At 40.6% G+C, this 21110-nt stretch overlaps 1 protein-coding gene across 2 annotated transcripts in view; it reads left to right on the top strand.

Moving 5' to 3' along the window:
• The window catches only part of OSBPL1A (oxysterol binding protein like 1A), a 225833-nt gene that overhangs the window by 84427 nt on the left and 120296 nt on the right, over positions 1-21110 (top strand). For both annotated transcript variants that reach the window (XM_025365016.1, XM_025365017.1), the window contains 2 exons: positions 5581-5662; positions 20919-21025. In XM_025365016.1, the coding sequence (XP_025220801.1) occupies positions 5581-5662; positions 20919-21025 (189 nt within the window). The remainder of the gene's footprint in view (positions 1-5580; positions 5663-20918; positions 21026-21110) is intronic.

Genomic DNA, 21110 nt, shown 5'->3' with positions numbered 1-21110 from the left:
TCAGGAGTTTGAGACCAGCCTGGCCAACATGGTGAAACTCCCTCTCTACTAAAAATACAAAAATTAGGCATGGTGGTGGGTGCCTGTATTCCCAGCTACTCAGGAGGCTGAGGCAAGAAAATCGCTTGAACCCGGTGGGGCGGGGCGCACAGGTTGCAGTGAGCTGAGATTGTGCCGCTGCACTCCAGTCTGGGCAAAAGAGGGAGACGACTAAAAAAAAAATTCACTTACTCATTTTAACTATATTTAGCTACGTATCAGCCACATTTCAAGTGCTCAGTAGCCACATGTGGCTACCACAGTGGACAGCGAAGATAATGAATATTTCCAGCATCATAGAAAGTTCTACTGGACAGCGCTGGGATAGGCTCTTAGATGCTCTGGGTGGTACTAGCAAAGTGGGGGTTTTATTTGTTGAAGATGTCTTGATTCTGTAGGATCTGAACTGCTTCTGTGTTACAAGAAGTGATGAGCAGGCCAGGCATGGTGTCTCACGTCTGTAATCCCAGTACTTTGGGAGGCTGAGGTGGGTGGATTGCTTGAGCCCAGGAGTTCGAGACTATCCTGGGCAACATGGCAAATCCCCATCTTAAAAATAGTTTTTTTTTTTTTTTTTTTTTTTTTTTTTAATTTTGAGGCTGAGGCTGCAGCAAGCTGTGGTCACACCACTGCACTCCAGTCTGGGCAACATGGCAAAACCCCGTCTCTACTAAAAATACAAAAATTAGCTGGAGATGGTGGCCCATGCCTGTAGTCCCAGCTACTTGGGAGGCTGAGGTGGGAGGATCACCTGAGCCCAGGAGGTGGAGGTTGCGGTGAGCCAAGATCACACCACTGCACTCCAGCCTGGTTGACAGAGTGAGACCCTGTCTCAAAAAAAAAAAAAAAAAAAAAAACAAATGATGCTCGAGTTTAATCAAATGAGAAAATAATATAAGGCTTTTCTGATTTAAGAATAAATGATTCCCAAGGCGGGCAGATCCCATGAGGCCAAGAGTTCAAGACAAGCCTAGCCAACATGGCGAAACCCTGCATCTAAAAATACAAAAATTAGCCAGGCATGGTGGTGCACGTCTGTAATCCCAACCACTCAGGGGGCTGAGGCACGAGAATCGCTTGAACGTGCGAGGCGGAGGTTGCGGTGAGCTGAGATCGCACCACTGCACTCCAGCCTGGGCGATAGGACCATAGAGCCAGACTCTCTCAAAAACAACAACAAAAAAAGAATAACTGATTCCCAACTAAAATAAATGTGCAGAAAGTTGCATGTACATCAATGTGGAGTTAATAAAGATTGGTACATCCATGCAAGAATGAGGCAGATGTATATATACTGATATATTTAAGATATACAGTTAAGTGAAAAGGACAAGGCATAAAATGATGTATCAAATATGATACTACTTGGGAGAAAAAACAGGGATGTACACATATATATTTGTGAAGATTTAGATCATTCAGGAAAGATGAGAAATTAGCACTTGTTGCTGCAGCTGAGAAAGGTGCAAAATAAGATTGTCAGGTGTGTGAAGGGGAATTACTTTTCTCTATATATCCTTTCATTTTTTTGTTTTTTATTTTACTTTACGTAAATACATATTGCAAAGTGAAATACTAAGAAAGTTAGGCAACAGGGGCATAATAATCGCCAGATGTCAGAAAGAATAAATGTGCTTTTGGGTTGACTTAAGAAAGATAGAGTATGGGTTGTTTTTTTTTTCTTTTTGAGACAGGGTGTCACTTTGTCATCCAGGCTGGAGTGCAGTGGTGTGATCACAGCTCACTGCAGAATTGACCACCTGGGCTCAAGTGATCCTTCTGCCTCAGCGTCTTAAGTAGCTGGGACTATAGGCATGTGCCACCAAGCCTGGGTAATTTTTGTTGCTGTTGTTTCTTTGTAGAGATTAGGTCTCGTTATGTTGCAAGGGAGGTCTTGAAATGCTGGGCTCAACTGATTCTTTCGCCTCAGCCTCCCAAAGTGCTGGGATTACATGAGTGAGCCACCATACCTGGCCAGAGTATGAGGCTATCTTTGAAGTGGATTTGGCTGGAGTTAGCAAGACTGAAAGATAAGTGCTAGGACACCACTACTTGTAATAGTGGCCATTTTCTGCAAAGAAGAAAGTGATTAGAGTTCTACAATCTATTATTTTTAAAGTTTGAATTATTACTGAAATATAATGTTTGCAGAAAAAAGGAATTCACTTTATGTCTTCAACTTGATGTATTCTGACAAACGTATATTGTCTGTGTAACCACCACTCCTATCAAGATAGAGAATATTTTCTTTTTTTTTTTTTTTTTTTTGAGACGGAGTCTCGCTCTGTCGCCCAGGCTGGAGTGCAGTGGCCGGATCTCAGCTCACTGCAAGCTCCGCCTCCCGGGTTTATGCCATTCTCCTGCCTCAGCCTCCCGAGTAGCTGGGACTACAGGCGCCCGCCACCTCGCCCGGCTAGTTTTTTGTATTTTTTAGTAGAGACGGGGTTTCACCGTGTTAGCCAGGATGGTCTCGATCTCCTGACCTCGTGATCCGCCCGTCTCGGTCTCCCAAAGTGCTGGGATTACAGGCTTGAGCCACCGCGCCCGGCCTTGAGAATATTTTCATTATGTCAAAATGTTGTTCCCTGCTGCTCTTCCCAGATAATACCCTCCACTTCCATCACTGGCAACCACTGACCTAATGACACTGATATAGTGACAATGGCATTACAAGCATGGTCAGTTTTCCTGTTCTAGAATTTCGTGTAAATGGAATCATACAGTATGTGCTCTTAGGTGTCTTTTTTCACCGTAATGTTGTGTGTATTAGTAGTTTCTTCGTTTTTATTGCTGAGTAGGTGGCAATCTGCTTCTGTGCTTAATTAACCAAATGTGGATTTTCTGCAGCAAATAACCTGGAATTAATTACTTCTCTCCTAGCCTATGCATTCCTCTCTAGCTATTCATCCCCTTGATATGCATTTTCGAGCTGCCCTGTAGGTTAGGGATCATAAGGTAATTTAACATTAGCTTAACTCACAAAACCAACAGCTAAAATTTTGGTTTCTAAGCAGGAGACCTGTGTTGTAAATGTGGCACAGGTGCTCACCTGGGGTAACTTCTGATCCCCTAGGCCCCTGTACCAATGGGTTTAATCCTTGTTCTTGTGTGCTTTCTCCATATAACTTGGGCAAAGTTAAAATACTGTTAAACTTTAGGTATTATAACATCGCTCATAGTGAGATTCCATTTATGTAGAATAAATAAATAGAAATTAAAACTTAAAAAGAGTCCCTGTATTAGTTCGTTCTCATGCTACAAATAAAGACATACCCGAGACTGGGTAATTTATAAAGGAAAGAGGTTTAATTGATTCACAGTTCCACATGACTGGAGAGACCTCACAATCTTGGCGGAAGGCGAAGAGGGAGCAAAGGCATGTCTTACATGGCAGCAGGCAAGAGAGCTTTTACAGGGGAACTCCCCTTTATAAAACCATCAGATCCTATGAGATTTATTCACTATCATGAGAACAGCACAGGAAAAGCCCACCCCTATGATTCAATTACCTCTCACCAGGTTCCTCCCACAAAACGTGGGGATTATTGGAGCTACAATTCAAGGTGAGATTTGGGTGCAAACACAACTAAATCATATCAGTTCCTGACATAATGTCAGTGGCATAGAAGTCAAGAATGAGAAACCATGTTGGACTCTGCAAAATATTAATAAGAATTAACTTTCATAAATTGATTTTTAGTTTTTCAAAATATAACTAGTAGCAACTAAGCAAATGGGAGACCATATTACGTTTTATTATATTAATAACCTCTGTTCTTTTTAGTATCAGTTAAAAAGCACTAAATTGTTTAGAACAAAAGACATAGTTTGTACCCAACTTAAAACAGTATGTGTAGATTGAATCTTCTCCAGCTGACCTGTTATGTACCCTTTAAAACAAGTAAATCATCGATCAAGGAAACTTTTTAGTAACTGTTAGATGAAAATATGATTCAAGGGAAGATAAATGTGATTCATGTATTTGAAGATGATGCTACAGAAGGTGTTTCCTGCCTTTAATTATAACTTCAGGACAGATTCATAGTCTGCAATTGAAGCCATTGCTTACTTTTATGCCTCCAGCTTACTTTCATCATAGAAAGGAGAGGATAAAACAGTATCATTGACTTGCACATAAGCATATTATTAAATATGTATAGAGCAAGAATGATGATTTTCTATTAATAAATCATGAGTGATGCATTTGGTTGCAGTGCATGTTTCGGTGCCTCTAGATAAACTTTTTCCCTGCCCCTCAACCTGTAATCACAGGCTGTGTCTGGAAAACTTATCAGGCATATATGGTGTTTTAGGTGTAGGTATTCTCCCCGCTCTCCCCACCAAGTGAATTATACATAGGTATTGTTAGAGCCCTCAAAACAAAGAGTAATACAAATTTTGAAGAGAACATTGCCTGTCACTAATGTGATAACATGAATAATTCTACTGTGGTTGAGTTGAGCTTTGTAAGCACTAAAAAATTTATAAGGTGAAACAGGAGAAAAGAGTATTTACTATTTACCTATGCCACCCTGACATACTGATGTATAGTAACTTTGATTTTGGGGGTGCAAAATGTTTTGTGATAGGTTAGCTGAGATTAGGAGTGTAAAGTAGGGAAGTTTCATAAGGCTAAAGATACTACCTCTACCTAAAAGAATGTGATTTTACTGTTTATAAGGTCAAGATTCTCAGAATAAATATTTTCTATTTTGATAACCAAGCAAATTTACAGTGATAATTTCCTTGCTTATTCTTCCCACCTCTTTAAAGGGAAATGGTATATAAAACTACCTTCAAAATGACATTTTTAATATAATACATGGATTTGACTCATCTTTCATTTTGGATTTCTAAATCTGCACTAAGATGGGATGCAACTTTCATCATGAAATTCTGTATTTATGGGTTTTTTTTTTTTTTTTTTGCCTTTAGGGATCTAAAAATGTAGAACTTTCAAATTACAAGGAAGAATGCTTTCTATAATTGACTTTACCTTATTTTCAGAAGCTTTGACACACTAAGAAAATGTCCTTTTTGGTCTGATGATGTGGGGGCTGTATGCACTTAGATTGCTGAACGAGAATCAGTTTGTGGTTTCCAAATGTTAGGACCATCTGGATTTTTTGTTTTTTTGAACAAAACAGTTTTTAAAATACATTTTTAAGAAATGCATTTTATAACTTCTTGATGAATTTCATCAGACCTATTAAAAGTGTTAATAAATCAGAGAATTTTAATTCCTCAGATATACATGGCGTAATGAGATAGTAACTGATGCAATTGTATGGTATCTACACAACAGATGTTGAATGTATTTAAAACTTAAAAATATTTATTTTTACTTTATACTTGATTAACTAAATGTTATATTCAGTTTACAAGGAAATTTTCTCTCACCTTTTTTTTCTCTGTAAGACATATGTCTCTTTTATGGTGTATCAATCTATGTACTGAAAGTTTTGGTAGAAACATTAAAGCATAAGTAATGTAAAAATCTTTTATTAGTTTGTTTTAATTTTGTCTTTTCTTTTTTTGCAGAAAGCACAGTCATGCCAACAGCGACTAGATAGGGAAATTTCCAACTTTCTCAAAATGATTAAGGAGTGTGACATGGCTAAAGGTAAACAAACAAGCACTATCCCTAAAATCACTCTTTAACACATAGGTATTGACCCGTTGTAGTTTTGTTTGACTTCATTTTTAAATAGTTTTTGGTTTTGAATTCAGAGTTATACTTGATAAAACTATTTTGAAATTCTAAAAGGGCATTTTAAAGTTTCTACTCACAGAGGATGCCTGCTTTAGAGATTAATGTTTTTATTCTTTTTTAAAAAAATAAATTTAAAGTTAATGTTTTTGGCCTGTAAATTAATTTTGGCTACAAAATGAGAATTCAACTTATGAATCCCAGAAGACTTGGGTTTTGGAGTCAGAATGTCTAAAGCTTGAGGCCGGGCATGGTGGCTCATGCCTGTAATCCCAGCACTTTGTGAGGCCGAGGCACGTGGATCACATGAGGTCAGGAGTTCAAGACCAGCCCGGCCAACATTATGAAACCCTGTCTCTACTAAAAATATAAAAATTAGCCACATGTGGTGGCATGTGCTTGTAACCCCAGCTACTTGGGAGGCTGAGGCAGGAGAATCGCTTGAACCCAGGAGACAGAGGTTGCAGTGAGCCGAGATTGTGCCGGCGCACCCTAGCCTGGGTGACAGAGCAAGACTCTGTCTCTCTCTCTCTCTCTCACACACACACACACAGAATGTCTTAGGCTTGAATCCTTACTCTTCCACTTACTGACTGTTACTTTGAACAATACTTTTAACTCTTGCGAGTTTCACTGCCCTCATCCCTAAAATAAATAAGTTGATTGTTTTCAGGCCTTGGCCTTTTATGATTCTACAAACGTATATATGATCTTGTCTAGCTGATTATTAATCTTCCTTTCAATAATAACTTTTTATGTCTTCATTCTCTATTATGAGTTATCAGGAGTTGACTATAAATAGCCCACAAGGCCAGGCACAGTGGCTCACACCTGTAATCTTAGCACTTTGGGAGGCCAAGGTGGGTGGATCACCTGAGGTCAGGAGTTCAAGACAAGCATGGTCAACATGGTGAAACCCTGTTTCTACTAAAGATACAAAAATTAGCTGGGCATGGTGGCACATGCCTGTAACCATCTACTCGAGAGGCTGAGGCAGGAGAATTGCTTGAACCCGGAAGGCTGATATTGCAGTGACCTGAGTGCCATTGCACTCCACCCTGGGCGACAGAGGGAGACTGTGTCTCAAAAAACAAACAAACAAACAAACAAAAGCCTACAAATCAAACAAGCATTGAGAAAAAGGTGCCTATTCTTGTGTAAATTAACAAATTATGTTTTCTTAAACTCTTAACAGATGCTTAGACTTCAGCCATGATGCATATATAAATGACTTCACTAAAGTATAAATGATGTAGTTATTTGTGAGTTTATGATTAACTTTTTTTTTTTTTCCCGAGATGGAGTCTTGCTCTGCCTCCCAGGCTGGAGTGCAGTGGTGTGATCTCGCTCACTGCAAGCCCCGCCTCCTGGGTTCATGCCATTCTCTTGCCTCAGCCTCCCGAGTAGCTGGGACTACAGGCACCTGCCACCACACCCGGCTAATTTTTTTTGTATTTTTAGTAGAGACGGGGTTTCACTGTGTTAGCCAGCATGGTCTCCATCTCCTGACCTCATGATCTGCCGGCCTCGGCCTCCCAAAAAGCTGGGATTACAGGCGTGAGCCACCACGCCCGGCCATGATTAACTATTTTAATGACATGTTAGTTTCCTTTAGTCGATTCCAAGATTCAGTTTCTATATTTCCAGGGAATGTGAGGAAATGTTAATATTAGAGTAAATGGACCATAAGTATTCTGTATCTGTCCAAGTGTACCTATGGCATCCCTTTACTTCAGTTGAACCAACATATATTTTTATCAGCAGTGATAGCTTTGGGAAGGACAGTGGTTAGGTTATTTTGATTATTAGTTGCAGGCTGGAATATTATATTACTTAGCACTGTTCATTCTCAATGGCCTATGCCCCTATGCCTGCCTGGGGCTTTTCATGAGCCGCTCTTCTGGAAGCCTTTTCTCCTGAGTGGCGTAGTCACTCTCTTCCTTCCTTCCCTAGTCCTTTCTTCAAAAGGTGCCTGCACATGGAGACTTTTCCTGGCCTCCTGCGCTGGTTTGCTTCTCCTGGTTCGCTCTGTCCTGCTCTGTGTACTGCAGCCTCAGCCCTGGGGCTTCTTGGCCGTCGGACTTGTGATTGGATTCAGCAAATTGGAGGCTCTGTCCAGATCGTTTCAGGGCTTTATCTTCATTCCCTCCAGCCGGACTGTGGTTCCACAGTGCTGCCGGGTTCCTCTACCTGGCCACTGTCCTGTTCTAGACTCCAGCTCTTGCTGGGCTTAGCAATACCGTCCTCTCCCCGGTGCCAGGGTGTTAACTGTGTCCTGCATGGCAGTCTCTATTACTTCAACCCTCCTCACCTTTGCGAGCAATCTCTTTTTCAAATTCTTCTCAGTTAACGTTTTTTCTTTCTTTCTTTCTTCTTCTTCTTTTTTTTTGAGACAGGTGTCTCTCTCTGTTGCCTAGGCTGAAGGCAGTGGTGAATCTCGGCTCACTGCAATCTCCGCCCCCCAGATTCAAGCGATTCTCCTGCCTCAGCCTACTGAGTAGGTGGGATCACAGGCGCCCGCCACCATGCCCGGCTAACTTTTATATTTTTAGTAGAGATGGAGTTTCACCATGTTGGGCAGGCTAGCCTCGAACTCCTGACCTCAAGTGATCCACCCGCTTCAGCCTTCCAAAGTACTAGGATTACAAGCATGAGCCACTGTGCCTGGACCTCAGTTACCTTTGAGCAGGCCAGCTCTTGCCTGCTGAGACCCTTAGCTGATACCTCATCCTCTGAAGTTCACCTCCCCTCAGCACTTGTTACCCCTCTACCTTGCCGTAGTTTCTCTTTGTTACTTATCAGACTTCCTGTGAGCGTGTGTAGTTGATTGCCTGCCTTTCCCACCAGGATATAAACTTTAGGGCAGGGATTTTTACCTGTTTGCTGATTATCTGTGGTACCTCAACAAAACTTGGCATGTGATGGGGGTCTCTCTCTCCTCTCTCTCTCTGGCTGTCTCTCTTTCTCTCTCTCTCTCTGTGTGATGAATGAGTGAATGAAACGAATGTCCTACTTGTCTAGCTTACATTTATACCTTAGATCTCTCAAACTCAGGGAGAAACAAGTAATAAATTTCTGTCAAGTTAGTAAATTTGAAGATTGTACAAGTCAAAGAGACCTTTCAGAGACATGAAATAGGGAACAAACCATCAAAACTGTGGCATATTTTGCATTCTTTTGCCAAGAGGGATTCCACAGTTAATGCCACTGATTTTTATATCCTACTCCTCTCCCCTGAATTCTGCCTTTTTTTTTTTTTTTTCCTGAGGCAAATCTTTGAGTAGTTCTTTCAATGGGGGTCTGTGAGTAGAAGAATTTCTACCTTATCTAAATCTTTATTTCACCCTCACTGGGTTATAGTTATCTTCCACTAGCATTTTGAAGATGCGATTGCAACTTCTTCTGACTTCTGATATTTTCTTTTTTCTTTTTGAGACAGAGTTTCGCCGTTGCCCAGGCTGAAGTGCAGTGGCGCGATCTCGGCTCACTGCAACCTCTGCCTCCTGGGTCCAAGCGATTCTCCTGCCTCAGCCTCCTGAGTAGCTGGGATTACAGGTGCGCCCGCCACTACGCCTGGCTAATTTTTAAATTTTTGGTCTTTTTACATAGAGACGGGGTTTCACCATGTTGGCCAGGCTGGTCTCGAACTCCTGACCTCAGATGATCCGCCTCAGTCTCCCACAGTGCTGGGATTACAAGTAATCTCTCTGGTTTTTTTTTGTTTTGTTTTGTTTTGTTTCTCTCCCCTCTTGTTACTGCAAAGATTTTCACTTTGTTTTTGGTATTCTGCAGTTTTATTCTGTCTCTGGTTTTGGATTTTGTTGTTCTATAGCTTGCTTGAAACTCTGTTGTTTAATTCAAGGACTCATTTGTTATCTTTAAGTTAGAAAATTTTTTAGCTATTATGTCTTCCAATTTTACTTCATCATTCTTTATATTCTCTCCTGCCAGAACTCTTAATAGACATATGTTGGGCCTTCTCGTTCTATCCTCCTACCTCATTTCTCATTCCATTTCTTTCTGTTGCATTCTGAGTACTTTTCTCAGATCTATTTTCTAGCTTTAGTTTCTTTCTCAATTTAGTCCGTTTTTCTGTTTAATCTTTTGACTTTCTACTTTCTAATCTTAGTGACTGTATTTTATAATTCTAGAAATTTTAGGTGGTGGTTTTAAAAAGTTGTTATTTTTCCCCATAGTGACATGTTCTTTTACATTACATGCATTTCTAATTTTATTTCTAATAACTTCAGACATATTAATTGAAAGCCTTTTTTTCAGAACGTTTTTATACGTGAAGTTGTTGCACAGCTAAGTCTTTTGTTTTTTCTGCTGAATGTCCATCACAATGGGTCATCACAAGATGGGCTTTATGGAGAGCTCATCTTCAGTGGAGCTTGTGGTTTGTTTGTTTGATTTTGTTTTGTTTTTGTTTTTCCTGCTTCTTGGGTTTGGAGGTGTCCGTATAGAGTAGTTTTGTGTGTGTTGCTGTTGAGGCTGTAAAGGTTTCTCTGCTTCTGGGCTACTAGTTTTAAATTTGGATTTCATATCTAGGCATGCTACAAGCTAAGGGCTTCAGTTTCTCAGGTTTCTCACCCAGAGCTTAGGCAAGAAAGTGTTCTTCCCTGCATCCCTGAGCACAAGGGCAGTGTTCTACTCCCACTGTCACTAGGGGTCTGCCCCCTTACCAGGCCTTACCCACTTGATTTGGGAGGCCAAAGCCACATACCTTCCATTCATGTAGCTGTAAAGCCTCATCTGTTTTTGTTGTTGTGGTGGTGGTTTTTTGTTTGTTTGTTTTTTGGAGACAGAGTCTCGCTCTGTTGCCCAGGCTGGAGTGCAGTGGCGTGATCTTGGCTCACTGCAAGCTCCACCTCCCGGGTTCAAGCGATTCCCCTGTCTCAGCCTCCCAAGTAGCTGGGACTACAAGCACACACCGCCACACCTGGGTAATACTTTTGTATTTTTAGTAAAGACGGGGTTTTATCATGTCACCCAGGCTGGTTTCAAACTCCTAAGCTCAGGCAATCCATCTGCCTCGGCCTCCCAAAGTGCTGGGATTAACAGGCGTGAGCCACTGTGTCCGACCGGGCTCATCTGTTAATCCTCTGGGTGTATGTTCTGTCTGACACCCACCTCTATGCTTGACCTTACTACCAGGCATCACTGGTTAGGCCTGTTGCATCAGCCTTGCCTTGTGTTTGTTTCTTTCTTTCTAGCATATCTGGGGATTTTATTCTTTCAAACTCTGCACTATGTTATTTTACCGATTTATTCGGTGTCTTTATGGATTGTGATTGAAGAGATGGTCCCATCAGCCTAGTCTGCCAGGTACCACCAGTGTCCCATGCTCTTTCTAATATAAAACATGTCAATACTCTACAATTTATATTATCTAGTATAAAGCAAACACATATATCCTTTTTTTGTACATCGTCCTGTGTAGTTGACGTGTAGACAGTCCCTAACTTACAATAGTTCAACTTACAATTTTTCAACTTTACAATAGTGTGAAAGTGACATTTTCAGTTTATGGTGGATTTATTGGGATATAACAATATTGTAAGTTGGGGAGCATCTGTATTAACTTATTTGTGCCTAATAACAGCCCTATACAGTATATACAACTATTCTTTCCATTTAACAGATAAGTTAACTGAGGCACAGGGAGCTTATATAACTTACTTAAGGTCACAGAGCTTGTAAAAATCAGAGTTAACATTTGGCTCTGGGCACCCTGGCTCCAGAGTGTGTTCTTAACCAATAAACAGGTTGGCATGGTGGCTCATGCCTGTAATCCCAGCACTTTTGGGAGGCTGAGGTGGCGGATCACCTGCGGTCAGGAGTTCGAGACCAGCCTGCCCAACATGGCGAAACCCCATCTCTACTAAAAAATACAAAAATTAGCCGAATGTTGTGGCATGTGCCTGTAATCCCAGCTACTCGATCCTGAGGCAGGAGAATCGCTTAAACCCAGGAGGCAGGGGTGTTACAGTGAGCCAAGATCATGCCATTGCATTGCAGCCTGGGTGACAGAGCCAAACTCCATCTCAAAAAAAAAAAAAAGAAAAAAACCAGGAAAAAACAATAAACAGTCTGGAATGAATATCAATAATTCAGTGTTGACCCCTGAACATTTGATCTAGGAACAAGAGAAGATTTGCAGATTTATAACCAGATCTACAATGTAAGGTAGAATTTGTTGAGGACAATTACATTAGCTTGGCTGTTGTAGTTCAGGTGGTGTTTAAATCTTCATTGTCTTCTATTCAGAAGTTCAAGGGTAGAGTGGGATTGATGTAGAGCAGGAGTTTCCATTCCACAACAAAGAAATCTCCCTTTTTTGCTGTTGTTTTTTTCCTTCTCTTTTCTTGTCCTCGTTCTTTCAGTTCATCACCAAAAATACATCATCAATTCACTCAATTTCCCAAGACCAAATTTTGGAGTCATTGTACTTCCTCTTTCTCCAAATATATTTTGTTGATTAGTTCTCCCATTCAAGTACTAACCAGGCTTGACCCTGCTTAGCTTCCAAGATTAGCTGAAATTGGGTGTGTTCAGGCTATAGATAGTCAGTCCTATCTCTTCATATCACTCTACTTTGTTTCTCTTCCTATGGCCCCCTACCATTATGCTAAAATAGGCCATAGCCATCTTTCCCATTGATTACCACAACTTCTTGGCTGACCACACTGCCTTCACGCTTTTTTTTTTTTTTTTTTTTTTTTTTTTGAGGCAGAGTCTTGCTCTGTCACCCAGGTGGAGTGCAACGGCCAATCTTAGCTCACTGCAACTTTGCCTCCTGGGTTCAAGTGATTCTCCTGCCCCAACCTCCCAAGAAGCTGGGATTATAGGTACATGCCACCATGCCCAGCTAATTTTTGTATTTTTAGTAGAGACAGTGTTTCACCATGTTGACCAGGCTGGTCTCGAACTTCTGACCTCAGGATCCGCCTGCCTTGGCCTCCAAAAGTGCTGGGATTACAGGTGTGAGCCATGGCACCCAGTCCTGCCTCCACTCTTATGTTCCTTCTTTTACGTCCATGGAATATTCCACAGAGTAGTTAGATGCTTCTGAAACACAAATTGGAATTGTCACATCCTTAACAGAAGCATTCAGTGCCTTAGGGTATAATCTAAACTCTAAGTTGACTGACTTTATGACCTGTGTGTCTACTCACTTCAGCTGCTTCCTCTGTTAGCTATTCCTTCCTTCCTTCCTTCTACACTCTGTGCAGCAACAGTGACCTTTTCTCATGCTTTTGGGTCTTAGCATATGTTGTTTCCAAGGTAGGAAATCACTTTTTCTAGTCTTTTACATGTAGTTTTCAGAAACTTCTCCTTAACTTCTCTAAGACTAGGCTAAATGTTCTTACGTGTTTTCGGATCACCTTGCACTTTCTCTACCATAGCACTAGCCACTCTTTAATGTAATGCTTCCTGTTTCCGTTTCTCTCTCTGAGCAGGCCCAGCCTCCTCAGGTGTTAGAAGGGACAGGAAGAGCAAGCAAAGGTACAGGCCACAACAGTTGCCCCTATTCAGGTGTGTTTTACAGGGCACTGGAGAGCGAGCTTCTGTCTTTGGTCCAAGCTTTCTTCCAGGCAGCAAGATTGAAGAGTCCAATAGGTGAGACAGTGTGGCTATGAGACTAAGTGATTTATTGCTCACTTTCACTTCCGCCAAAGTCTATTTTATTTTATTTTATTTTAATTTTTGAGACAGAGTCTCTCTGCGTTGCCCAGGCTGGAGTGCAGTGGCATGATCTCGGCTCATTGCAACCTCTGCCTCCCAGTTCAAGCAATTCTCCTGCCTCAGCCTCCCGACTAGCTGGGATTACAGGCAAGTACCACCTCATCCAGCTAATTTTTGTGTTTTTAGTAGAGACAGGGTTTCGCCATGTTGGCCAGGTTGGTCTGGAACTCCTGACCTCAGGTGATCTGCCTGCCTTGGCCTCCCAAAGTGCTGGGATGACAAGCGTGAGCCACCATGCCCAGCCCACTTCTGCCAAAGTCTAGAAGACAGGCAAGCGTCATACCCTGAAGCTCTCTCAAGCACTCAGAGTGGATTAACTCTAATGTGTCATCCAGTTCTGCGCCTTATTCTTTGTGGCACAGACCTTCCCAAGACTCCTCCCTTGACCTTGGCCACAGGTGGCCCTTTCTAGATCATATGTGGCTCAACCCTAGTTACCATTTACTTCATTGACTCTGTTTTTCTCGTAAGGCCATTACCATAAGGTGAGGAACCCATTGGACAATTCAATCAGAAGTGATGCAAATCCAATTATACCCTCTGATGAAGATTTTACTCGGTTTGATTAAAATTAATCTTCCTCATTGCCTCACTTCATTCTCATTTGCAGGAGAGTGCAAAACACATTCTGTAGTTCTGCTGGCTTCTTTCCTGTTTTGTTTGACTCTAGGTCTTTGTGACTTGTACTCTTTTCTAAATTTTTAAATGTAATTATTTTATTTTTTCCAAATAAATATCCCTCTCCTCTTACTCTTCTGAAGTCTCCCTTTGATCAGTGTTACTCTTTCAATAGGAATTGTTTTATTTTCCATTTTCCTTGCTAGACAGCAAGCTCTGTAAAAACAAAGACTGTCTGTCCTACTTACCCCTTTTTCTCCAGCACCTAGCTGGTGCCTGCCACACGATTGCCACTCCATAACTGGCAGATGAAAACTTCTCACCTTGCTAGAGTTCTCACTGACCATAATTCTGAAACTATCTTCCCTCAGGACTAGTATTTTTGGCACTCTATGTTAGAAGTGTTTGTTTTATTGGGTTTATATTTAGCAATAAAAAAAAATGTTCCTTGTTCTTTAAGATCCAACTCAAGTGCAACATCTTTTCATTCAACTATAGATTACTCTAGTCCATAATAACAATGCTCTTCTCTGAAATTTTAATTTTTTTTTTTTTTTTTTTTGAGACGGAGTCTTACTCTGTATCCCAGGCTGGAGTGCAGTGGCGCGATCTCTGCTCACTGCAACCTCTGCCTCGTGGGTCCCGGTTCAAGCAATTCCCCTGCCTCGGTCTCCTGAGTAGCTGGATTACAGGCATGCGCCACCATGCCCAGCTATTTTTTTTTTGTATTTTTAGTAGAGACAGGGTTTCACCATGTTGGCCAGGATGATCTTGAACTCCTGACCTCGTGATCCGCCCGCCTCGGCCTCTCAAAGTGCTGGGATTACAGACATGAGCCACCGTGCCTGGCCTCTGAAATTTTAATGTTTTTTAAAAGCATGCACAATTTGCTAGTTATGTCTCACAACATCCCTGATATTATCTTTTTTATTCGTCATTTAATACATGGCACTCTGAGCTATATATTTTATATCCTCCAGTATAATGAATGTAAATTATATAGATGTAGATATATAGATAAAATGATCAGAGGTACTTCTTCAGTGGATGATTGTATTCAAGGTAGTCATTTTAATTTCAACAAAAAATAGATTTATATTTTTATGTCTTTCAGCATGACCTCTTTTGATATTTTTCAAGTTATAGTTTTATGGAGTAGAAGTTTTTAGAAGATTAGTTGATTTTTATGTGTAAACATTGTTTCCCTGTTTTGAAAAGAGTACTGATTTTCATTGAAGCATTTATATAATTCCAATGTGATATGAAAGTCCATTTTATGTATTTTTTGAGACGGAGTCTTGCTCTGTGACCCAGGCTGGAGTGCAGTGGCGCGACCTTGGCTCACTGCAGCCTCTGCCTCCTGGGTTCAAGTGATTCTCCTGCCTCAGCCTCCTGGGTAGCTGGGAGTACAGGCGCACACTACAATGCCTGGCTAATTTTTGTATTTGTAGTGGACACGAGGTTTCACTATGTTAGCCAGGCTGGTCTCGAATTCCTGACCTCAGGTGATCCGCACACCTCGGCCTCCCAAAGTGCTGGGATTACAGGTGTGAGCCACCATGCCCCACCTTGAAAGTCCATTTTAAAATGGACTTTGCTCATTCGGGTTAGATCAGGTCTTTCATGTATAAAGTCATTGTGTATTGCATTTTTTTACACCACAGAAGAGAAATCATCCCATTTTGTTGTTATTTTCTGTATTTTCTCTGATCTTTAGCTTTGTCACTAGATTTTGTAGTTTTTGGACTATTTAGTCTCTCTCCTGTTTGTGTTTAGTTATTAAAAAAAGCCACATACATATTCAAGGCAGCACCATTACCAGAAGGGCAAGGATGGGGAAATAAAATGACTTCATCCAGTTTTTTTCTTTTAAATACTTGTCCCAAATGATGGAAATACTTCAGTTAAATGTTCAAAAAACAGGCAAATATATATATATATATATATATATATATTTTTTTTTTTTTCTTTTCTTTTTGAGACAAAGTCTCGCTCTGTCACCCAGGCTGGAGTACAGTGGCACTATCTCAGCTCACTTCAAGCTCCGCCTCCTGGGTTCATGCCATTCTCCTGCCTCAGCCTCCCGAGTAGCTGGGACTACAGGCGCCCACCACCACGCTTGGCTAATTGTTTTGTATTTTTAGTACAGACAAGGTTTCACCATGTTAGCCAGGATGGTCTGTATCTCCTGATCTCGTGATCTGCCCGCCTCGGCCTCCCAAAGTCCTGGGATTACAGGCGTGAGCCACCGCGCCCGGCTGCAAAATATATTTTCTTGTGCCACAAGTAAAAAACAAAATGTAGTTAAAAATTACTTATTTCTCAATCTGCCCTAATTAACCAACCCATAGTAATATAAATGAAAAAGTTTTCATTTCACATTTTTAAACTAAAGAACCATAATTATTTTAAGGTAAAATATAATAACTTGAAGCTATTTGGATTCAGATTATATTTTACATTAAAAGAATTATGGTAGCAACGTGTGGAATGAGATATTTTATTAGTTTTCTTATTCATTTAATAAATATTTGAGAGGTTTTATTTGGGCAAAGTTTGGTGTTTGGATGGAGATAAGGAGGTTGAGAGTTTATAGAGGGTGGCAGAGAGACAACATACGTACAATGCCTCATGCCCCTATGACAAGTGGGTGTGGCTGCTGTTGGAGTCCAGGAGCAGCTACTGTCATGTCCCATGGTGATATTTTGTTGTTGTTTTTAGAGACAGGGTCTTGCTCTGTCGCACAGGCTGAAGTGCAGTGGTGTGGTCATAGCTCATTGCAACCTTGAACTCCTGGGCTCAAGTGATCCTCCTGCCTTGACTTCTCAAAGTGTTGGCATTACAGGCATGAGCCACTGCACCCAGTCTCCGCAGTGATATTTAAGGAAGGCTTCCTGGGAGAGAATGGCATTTGAACTAGGCCTTGAAAGAAAATAATTTTTTTTTTTTTTTGGTCAAGTAGGGAAACTTCTGAATATGGATAATTATTTCCAATGTTCAAGTAAGATTTCAGTATTCAGCATTCAACATCCAGCATTCAACAGTATTTTGAAGACTGTTTTTAGGTAAACAAACATTTCCAAGAGAACAATCTGGCTGAAACAAATTTAGTTTATTGAGCATCTTAAATGTTAGGCTAAGGAAATGTGGACTTTTTTTTTTACAGTAGGATAACAGTGGAGCTTGTCTGTACAAGGGGTTAATTTGTTCACATAAAGAAACAAGTGTCTTCCCACTGTTTTAAAAATGTACCCAATTAAAAATTGTTCAGTGTAATCATGAAAAACAACAGATTGTGAGCTTTTTATGTCTCTAAAGTTAAGCTTTTCCAATATGATCTTCTCACAGCTTTCATGACTTTAAAAACATTTTTAGTACAAAAAATAATGTTTTTCCTGAAAATCAACAGCATCAAATTCTTATAGCAGGCCAAATAAGGCAACATACTGGCCTTTTTGCATTTATTCATGACAGTTTAGTCTCTAAATATTAACCAGCTAAAACATATTTGCAGTGATTCCCAGTTGGTCACTTTTCTAGAAGCTTAGCGTTTTTAATTTTTTAAAATTAACCTTATGTAAACATCATTCTATAAGAAGCGTGCCAGTGTGAGTTGAATGGACCCTGATGTGCTGCACTGCAGTGTGGCATACGGCAAGGTTCAGCAATTCTTAAACTGTTCCACTGTGGAAGTTCACTTCAAAAATCTTGTTTTAACACTAGATTGTCAGAGAAATGAGGTAACATTTAACTCTTTTGGACAAAAGAATTCGACACTCTCTTAATGGTGGACTCTTATGAAAACCTCTTTATATATATATATATGTACGCATACATATATTTGGAATATTTTTTGAAACCTTGCAGAACCAGTATTGTCAAACATTTGTAAGTATTCCTAAGCATGTATTTGGACAATTAATGTTTCTTCATGTTAACAAGTATCTAAAGTTTATGAACTATCTAAAACAGACAAAAACAGGATGATTAAGCTTATGATGGTGTTTAATAAAAGAACTATATCTATGAATGGTTATGCTTCTATTTTCCTGTCATTTATGCCCTGAAAGTGGAAAATTACTAGATTACCCAGAAAATTTATGGAAGGCATAGGCTGTGTCTGTTTCTTCTGGTACATCTCCTCAGTACTTGGTCCACAGTTCGTGTTGCAACATCTGTTCAGGCACTATTTAAGTCATATGGCACCTAGCATATGGTACTCTCTTTTGCTATTTAGCAACTAAGTAGAGAATAAATCTTCACAATGTGTATCAGAGGTTCAAAATGGAAAATAAAGTCTGTAAAGTCAAATTTGTTTTAGAATATGGTAGTTTTCAATTAGTTGGGCTTTATTAAAGAAACTAACAAGAGAAAACTATTCTGTAAGATGTATTTTGTAAGACGTAAACTGTGGTAAAATATCATTTGGCCTTCATATCCGTGTGTGTGTGTGTGTGTGTGTGTGTGTATAAATATTATATATATATTTTTTGAGACGGAGTCTCACTCTGTCTCCCAGGCTGGAGTGCAGTGGCACCATCTCTGCTCACTGCAACCTCCGCCTCCCGGGTTGAAGCGATTCTCCTGCCTCAGTTTCCCAAGTGGCTGGGATTACAGGCGCCCACCACCACGCCCAGCTAATTTTTGTATTTTTAGTAGAGATGGGGTTTCACCATGTTGGCCATACTGGTCTTGAACAGTAGTATAGGAAACTTGAACTCCTGGGCTCAAGTGATTCTCCTGCCTCAGCCTCCCAAGTAGCTGAGACTATAGGTGCACACTACCATGCCCAGCTAATTTTTAAATTTTTTGTAGAGATGAAGCCTTACTTCTTTGCTCAGGCTAGTCTTGAAATCCTGGCCTCAAGTGATCCTTTTACCTTGGCCTCTCAAAGTGCTGGGGTTACACACATAAGCCACCGTGCCTCACCCTAGCTGTAATCTTGTGTCTTTTAACAAATCTTGTTCTGTCCTCACCTTTTAGTTATTTTTTGATGAAAAGACTTCTTAAATGTTAAGATTTTTATCTGACGGCAGGGACAGATTTAAAGTATCTTAATGTATAATTAACAAAATATCAGAAACCATTTCAACTAAGTACATTTATTTTGCATTAATCTGGACATAATACTTTACTTGTTTTTAAGTGATATATATACACTTTGGACCTTCCTCTTGTCAATATTTTGTTTTTGTTTTTTATTTTTAATAAGTAAATGGGTTAAGGTTTTCTTTAGAGGACCAGGGCATATACTGATACTACCATTTCTTTATTCCCAACTTAAACATATACTCAATGGTACTGGACCTTCATAGGAACACATTTTTGAGAGTGAAAAGACCTACTTATGCCAAACAGTGATTCAAATAGGAAGTAGAGTTAATGCTGTTTTCAGATATGTTAACCACCATGCTAACTACAGAATTATTTTTGTTTCTTTTTAGTACTTGCTTTTGAATAAAATTACTTATCTACAAAGGAAATGTTAATGTTTTATAAGGAGTGCTGTCCTTGTCAGTTGTTTTTCTTAAACATTACGTTGTTATTTAATTCCTATAAACTTTTTTTTTTTGTCTTGGTGCTTCTTGTAGGGCAGTGCTCCCCAACTTTTTGGCACCAGGGACTGGTTTTGTGGAATACAGTGTTTCCATGGACTCGGGGGTAAGGGTGGGAGTGGGGCTGGGGAGATGGTTTTGGGCTCAAACTGTTCTACCTCAGATCATTAGGCATTAGATTCTCATAAGGAGCCCGCGACCTAAATCCCTCATATACACAGTTCGCAATAGGGTTCGTGCTCTGGTGAGAATCTAATGCCACCACTGATCTGACACGAGGCACAGCTCAGGTGGTGATGCTCACTCACCCTCCGCTCACCTCTTGCTGTGTTGCCGGGTTCCTAGCAGGACCACAGACCAGTACTGGTCTGCAGCCCAGGTTTGGGGACTCCTGTTTTAGGGTATAGACCTTTCTAGGATAAGGCTTCATTCTTTCTTTTTCTGTACCAATTTATGTGCCCTAAATAAAGTGTGTGCTTAATAATGAGGCCCAAGAAATACATGAGGCTGGGCTCAGTGGCTCACGCCTGTAATCCCAGCACTTTGGGAGGCCGAGGTGGGAGGATCATCTGAGGTCAGGAGTTCGAGACCAGCCTGGCCAATGCTGCGAAACCCCATCTCTACTGAAAATACAAAAAAAAAATTAGCCAGGCATGATAGCGTGTGCCTGTAGTCCCATCTACTCTGAAGGCTGAGGCAAGAAAATCTGTTGAACCCAGGAGGTGGAGTTACGATAAGCCGAGATTACTCCACTGTACTCCAGCCTGGGCCACAGAGTGAGACTCTGCCTCAAAAAAAAAAAAAGTCGGGTGCAGTGGCTCACACCTGTAATCCCAGCACTTGGGGAGACTGAGGTGGGCAGATCACGAGGTCAGGAGTTCGAGGTCAGCCTGGCCAATATGGTGAAACCCCGTCTCTACTAAAAATACAAAAATTAGCTGGGTGTGGTGGTACGCGCCTGTAGTCCCAACTACTCGGGAGGCTGAGGCAGAAGAATTGCTTGAAGCCAGGAGGCAGAGGTTGTAGTGAGCCAAGATTGTACCACTGTACTCCAGCCTGGGCAACAGAGCTGACTCCATCTCAAGGGGAAAAAAAAAGAAAGAAAGAAAGAAAATAAACATATATGTTTTGCTTAAGATAGCTAGATGGAAAGATGAGGTTAATAGATATAAGAGTATTTTTGTGGTCTTAGTTAACCTTAAGATTCCTTAAAATCCCACTCACTGTATTTATTCTTTTATTTATAGAAATGCTTCCATCATTTCTTCAGAAAGTTGAAGTTGTCTCAGAAGCTTCTAGAGAAACTTGTGTAGCTTTGAGTGATTGCCTTAATCTCTTCACTAAACAAGAAAGGGTAGGTAGCTCAGAATTGAATTTGTAAAATGATTGTTTGGATGTTGCATGCATGGTTGTCCATGAAGTCATTGCTTTCAAATTGT

This window comes from Theropithecus gelada, chromosome 18 (assembly GCF_003255815.1).
Source record: "Theropithecus gelada isolate Dixy chromosome 18, Tgel_1.0, whole genome shotgun sequence".
Lineage (NCBI taxonomy): Eukaryota > Metazoa > Chordata > Mammalia > Primates > Cercopithecidae > Theropithecus > Theropithecus gelada.
The sequence above is the reverse complement of the archived record's forward strand: the minus strand, read 5'-3'. Positions and strand labels throughout refer to the sequence as shown.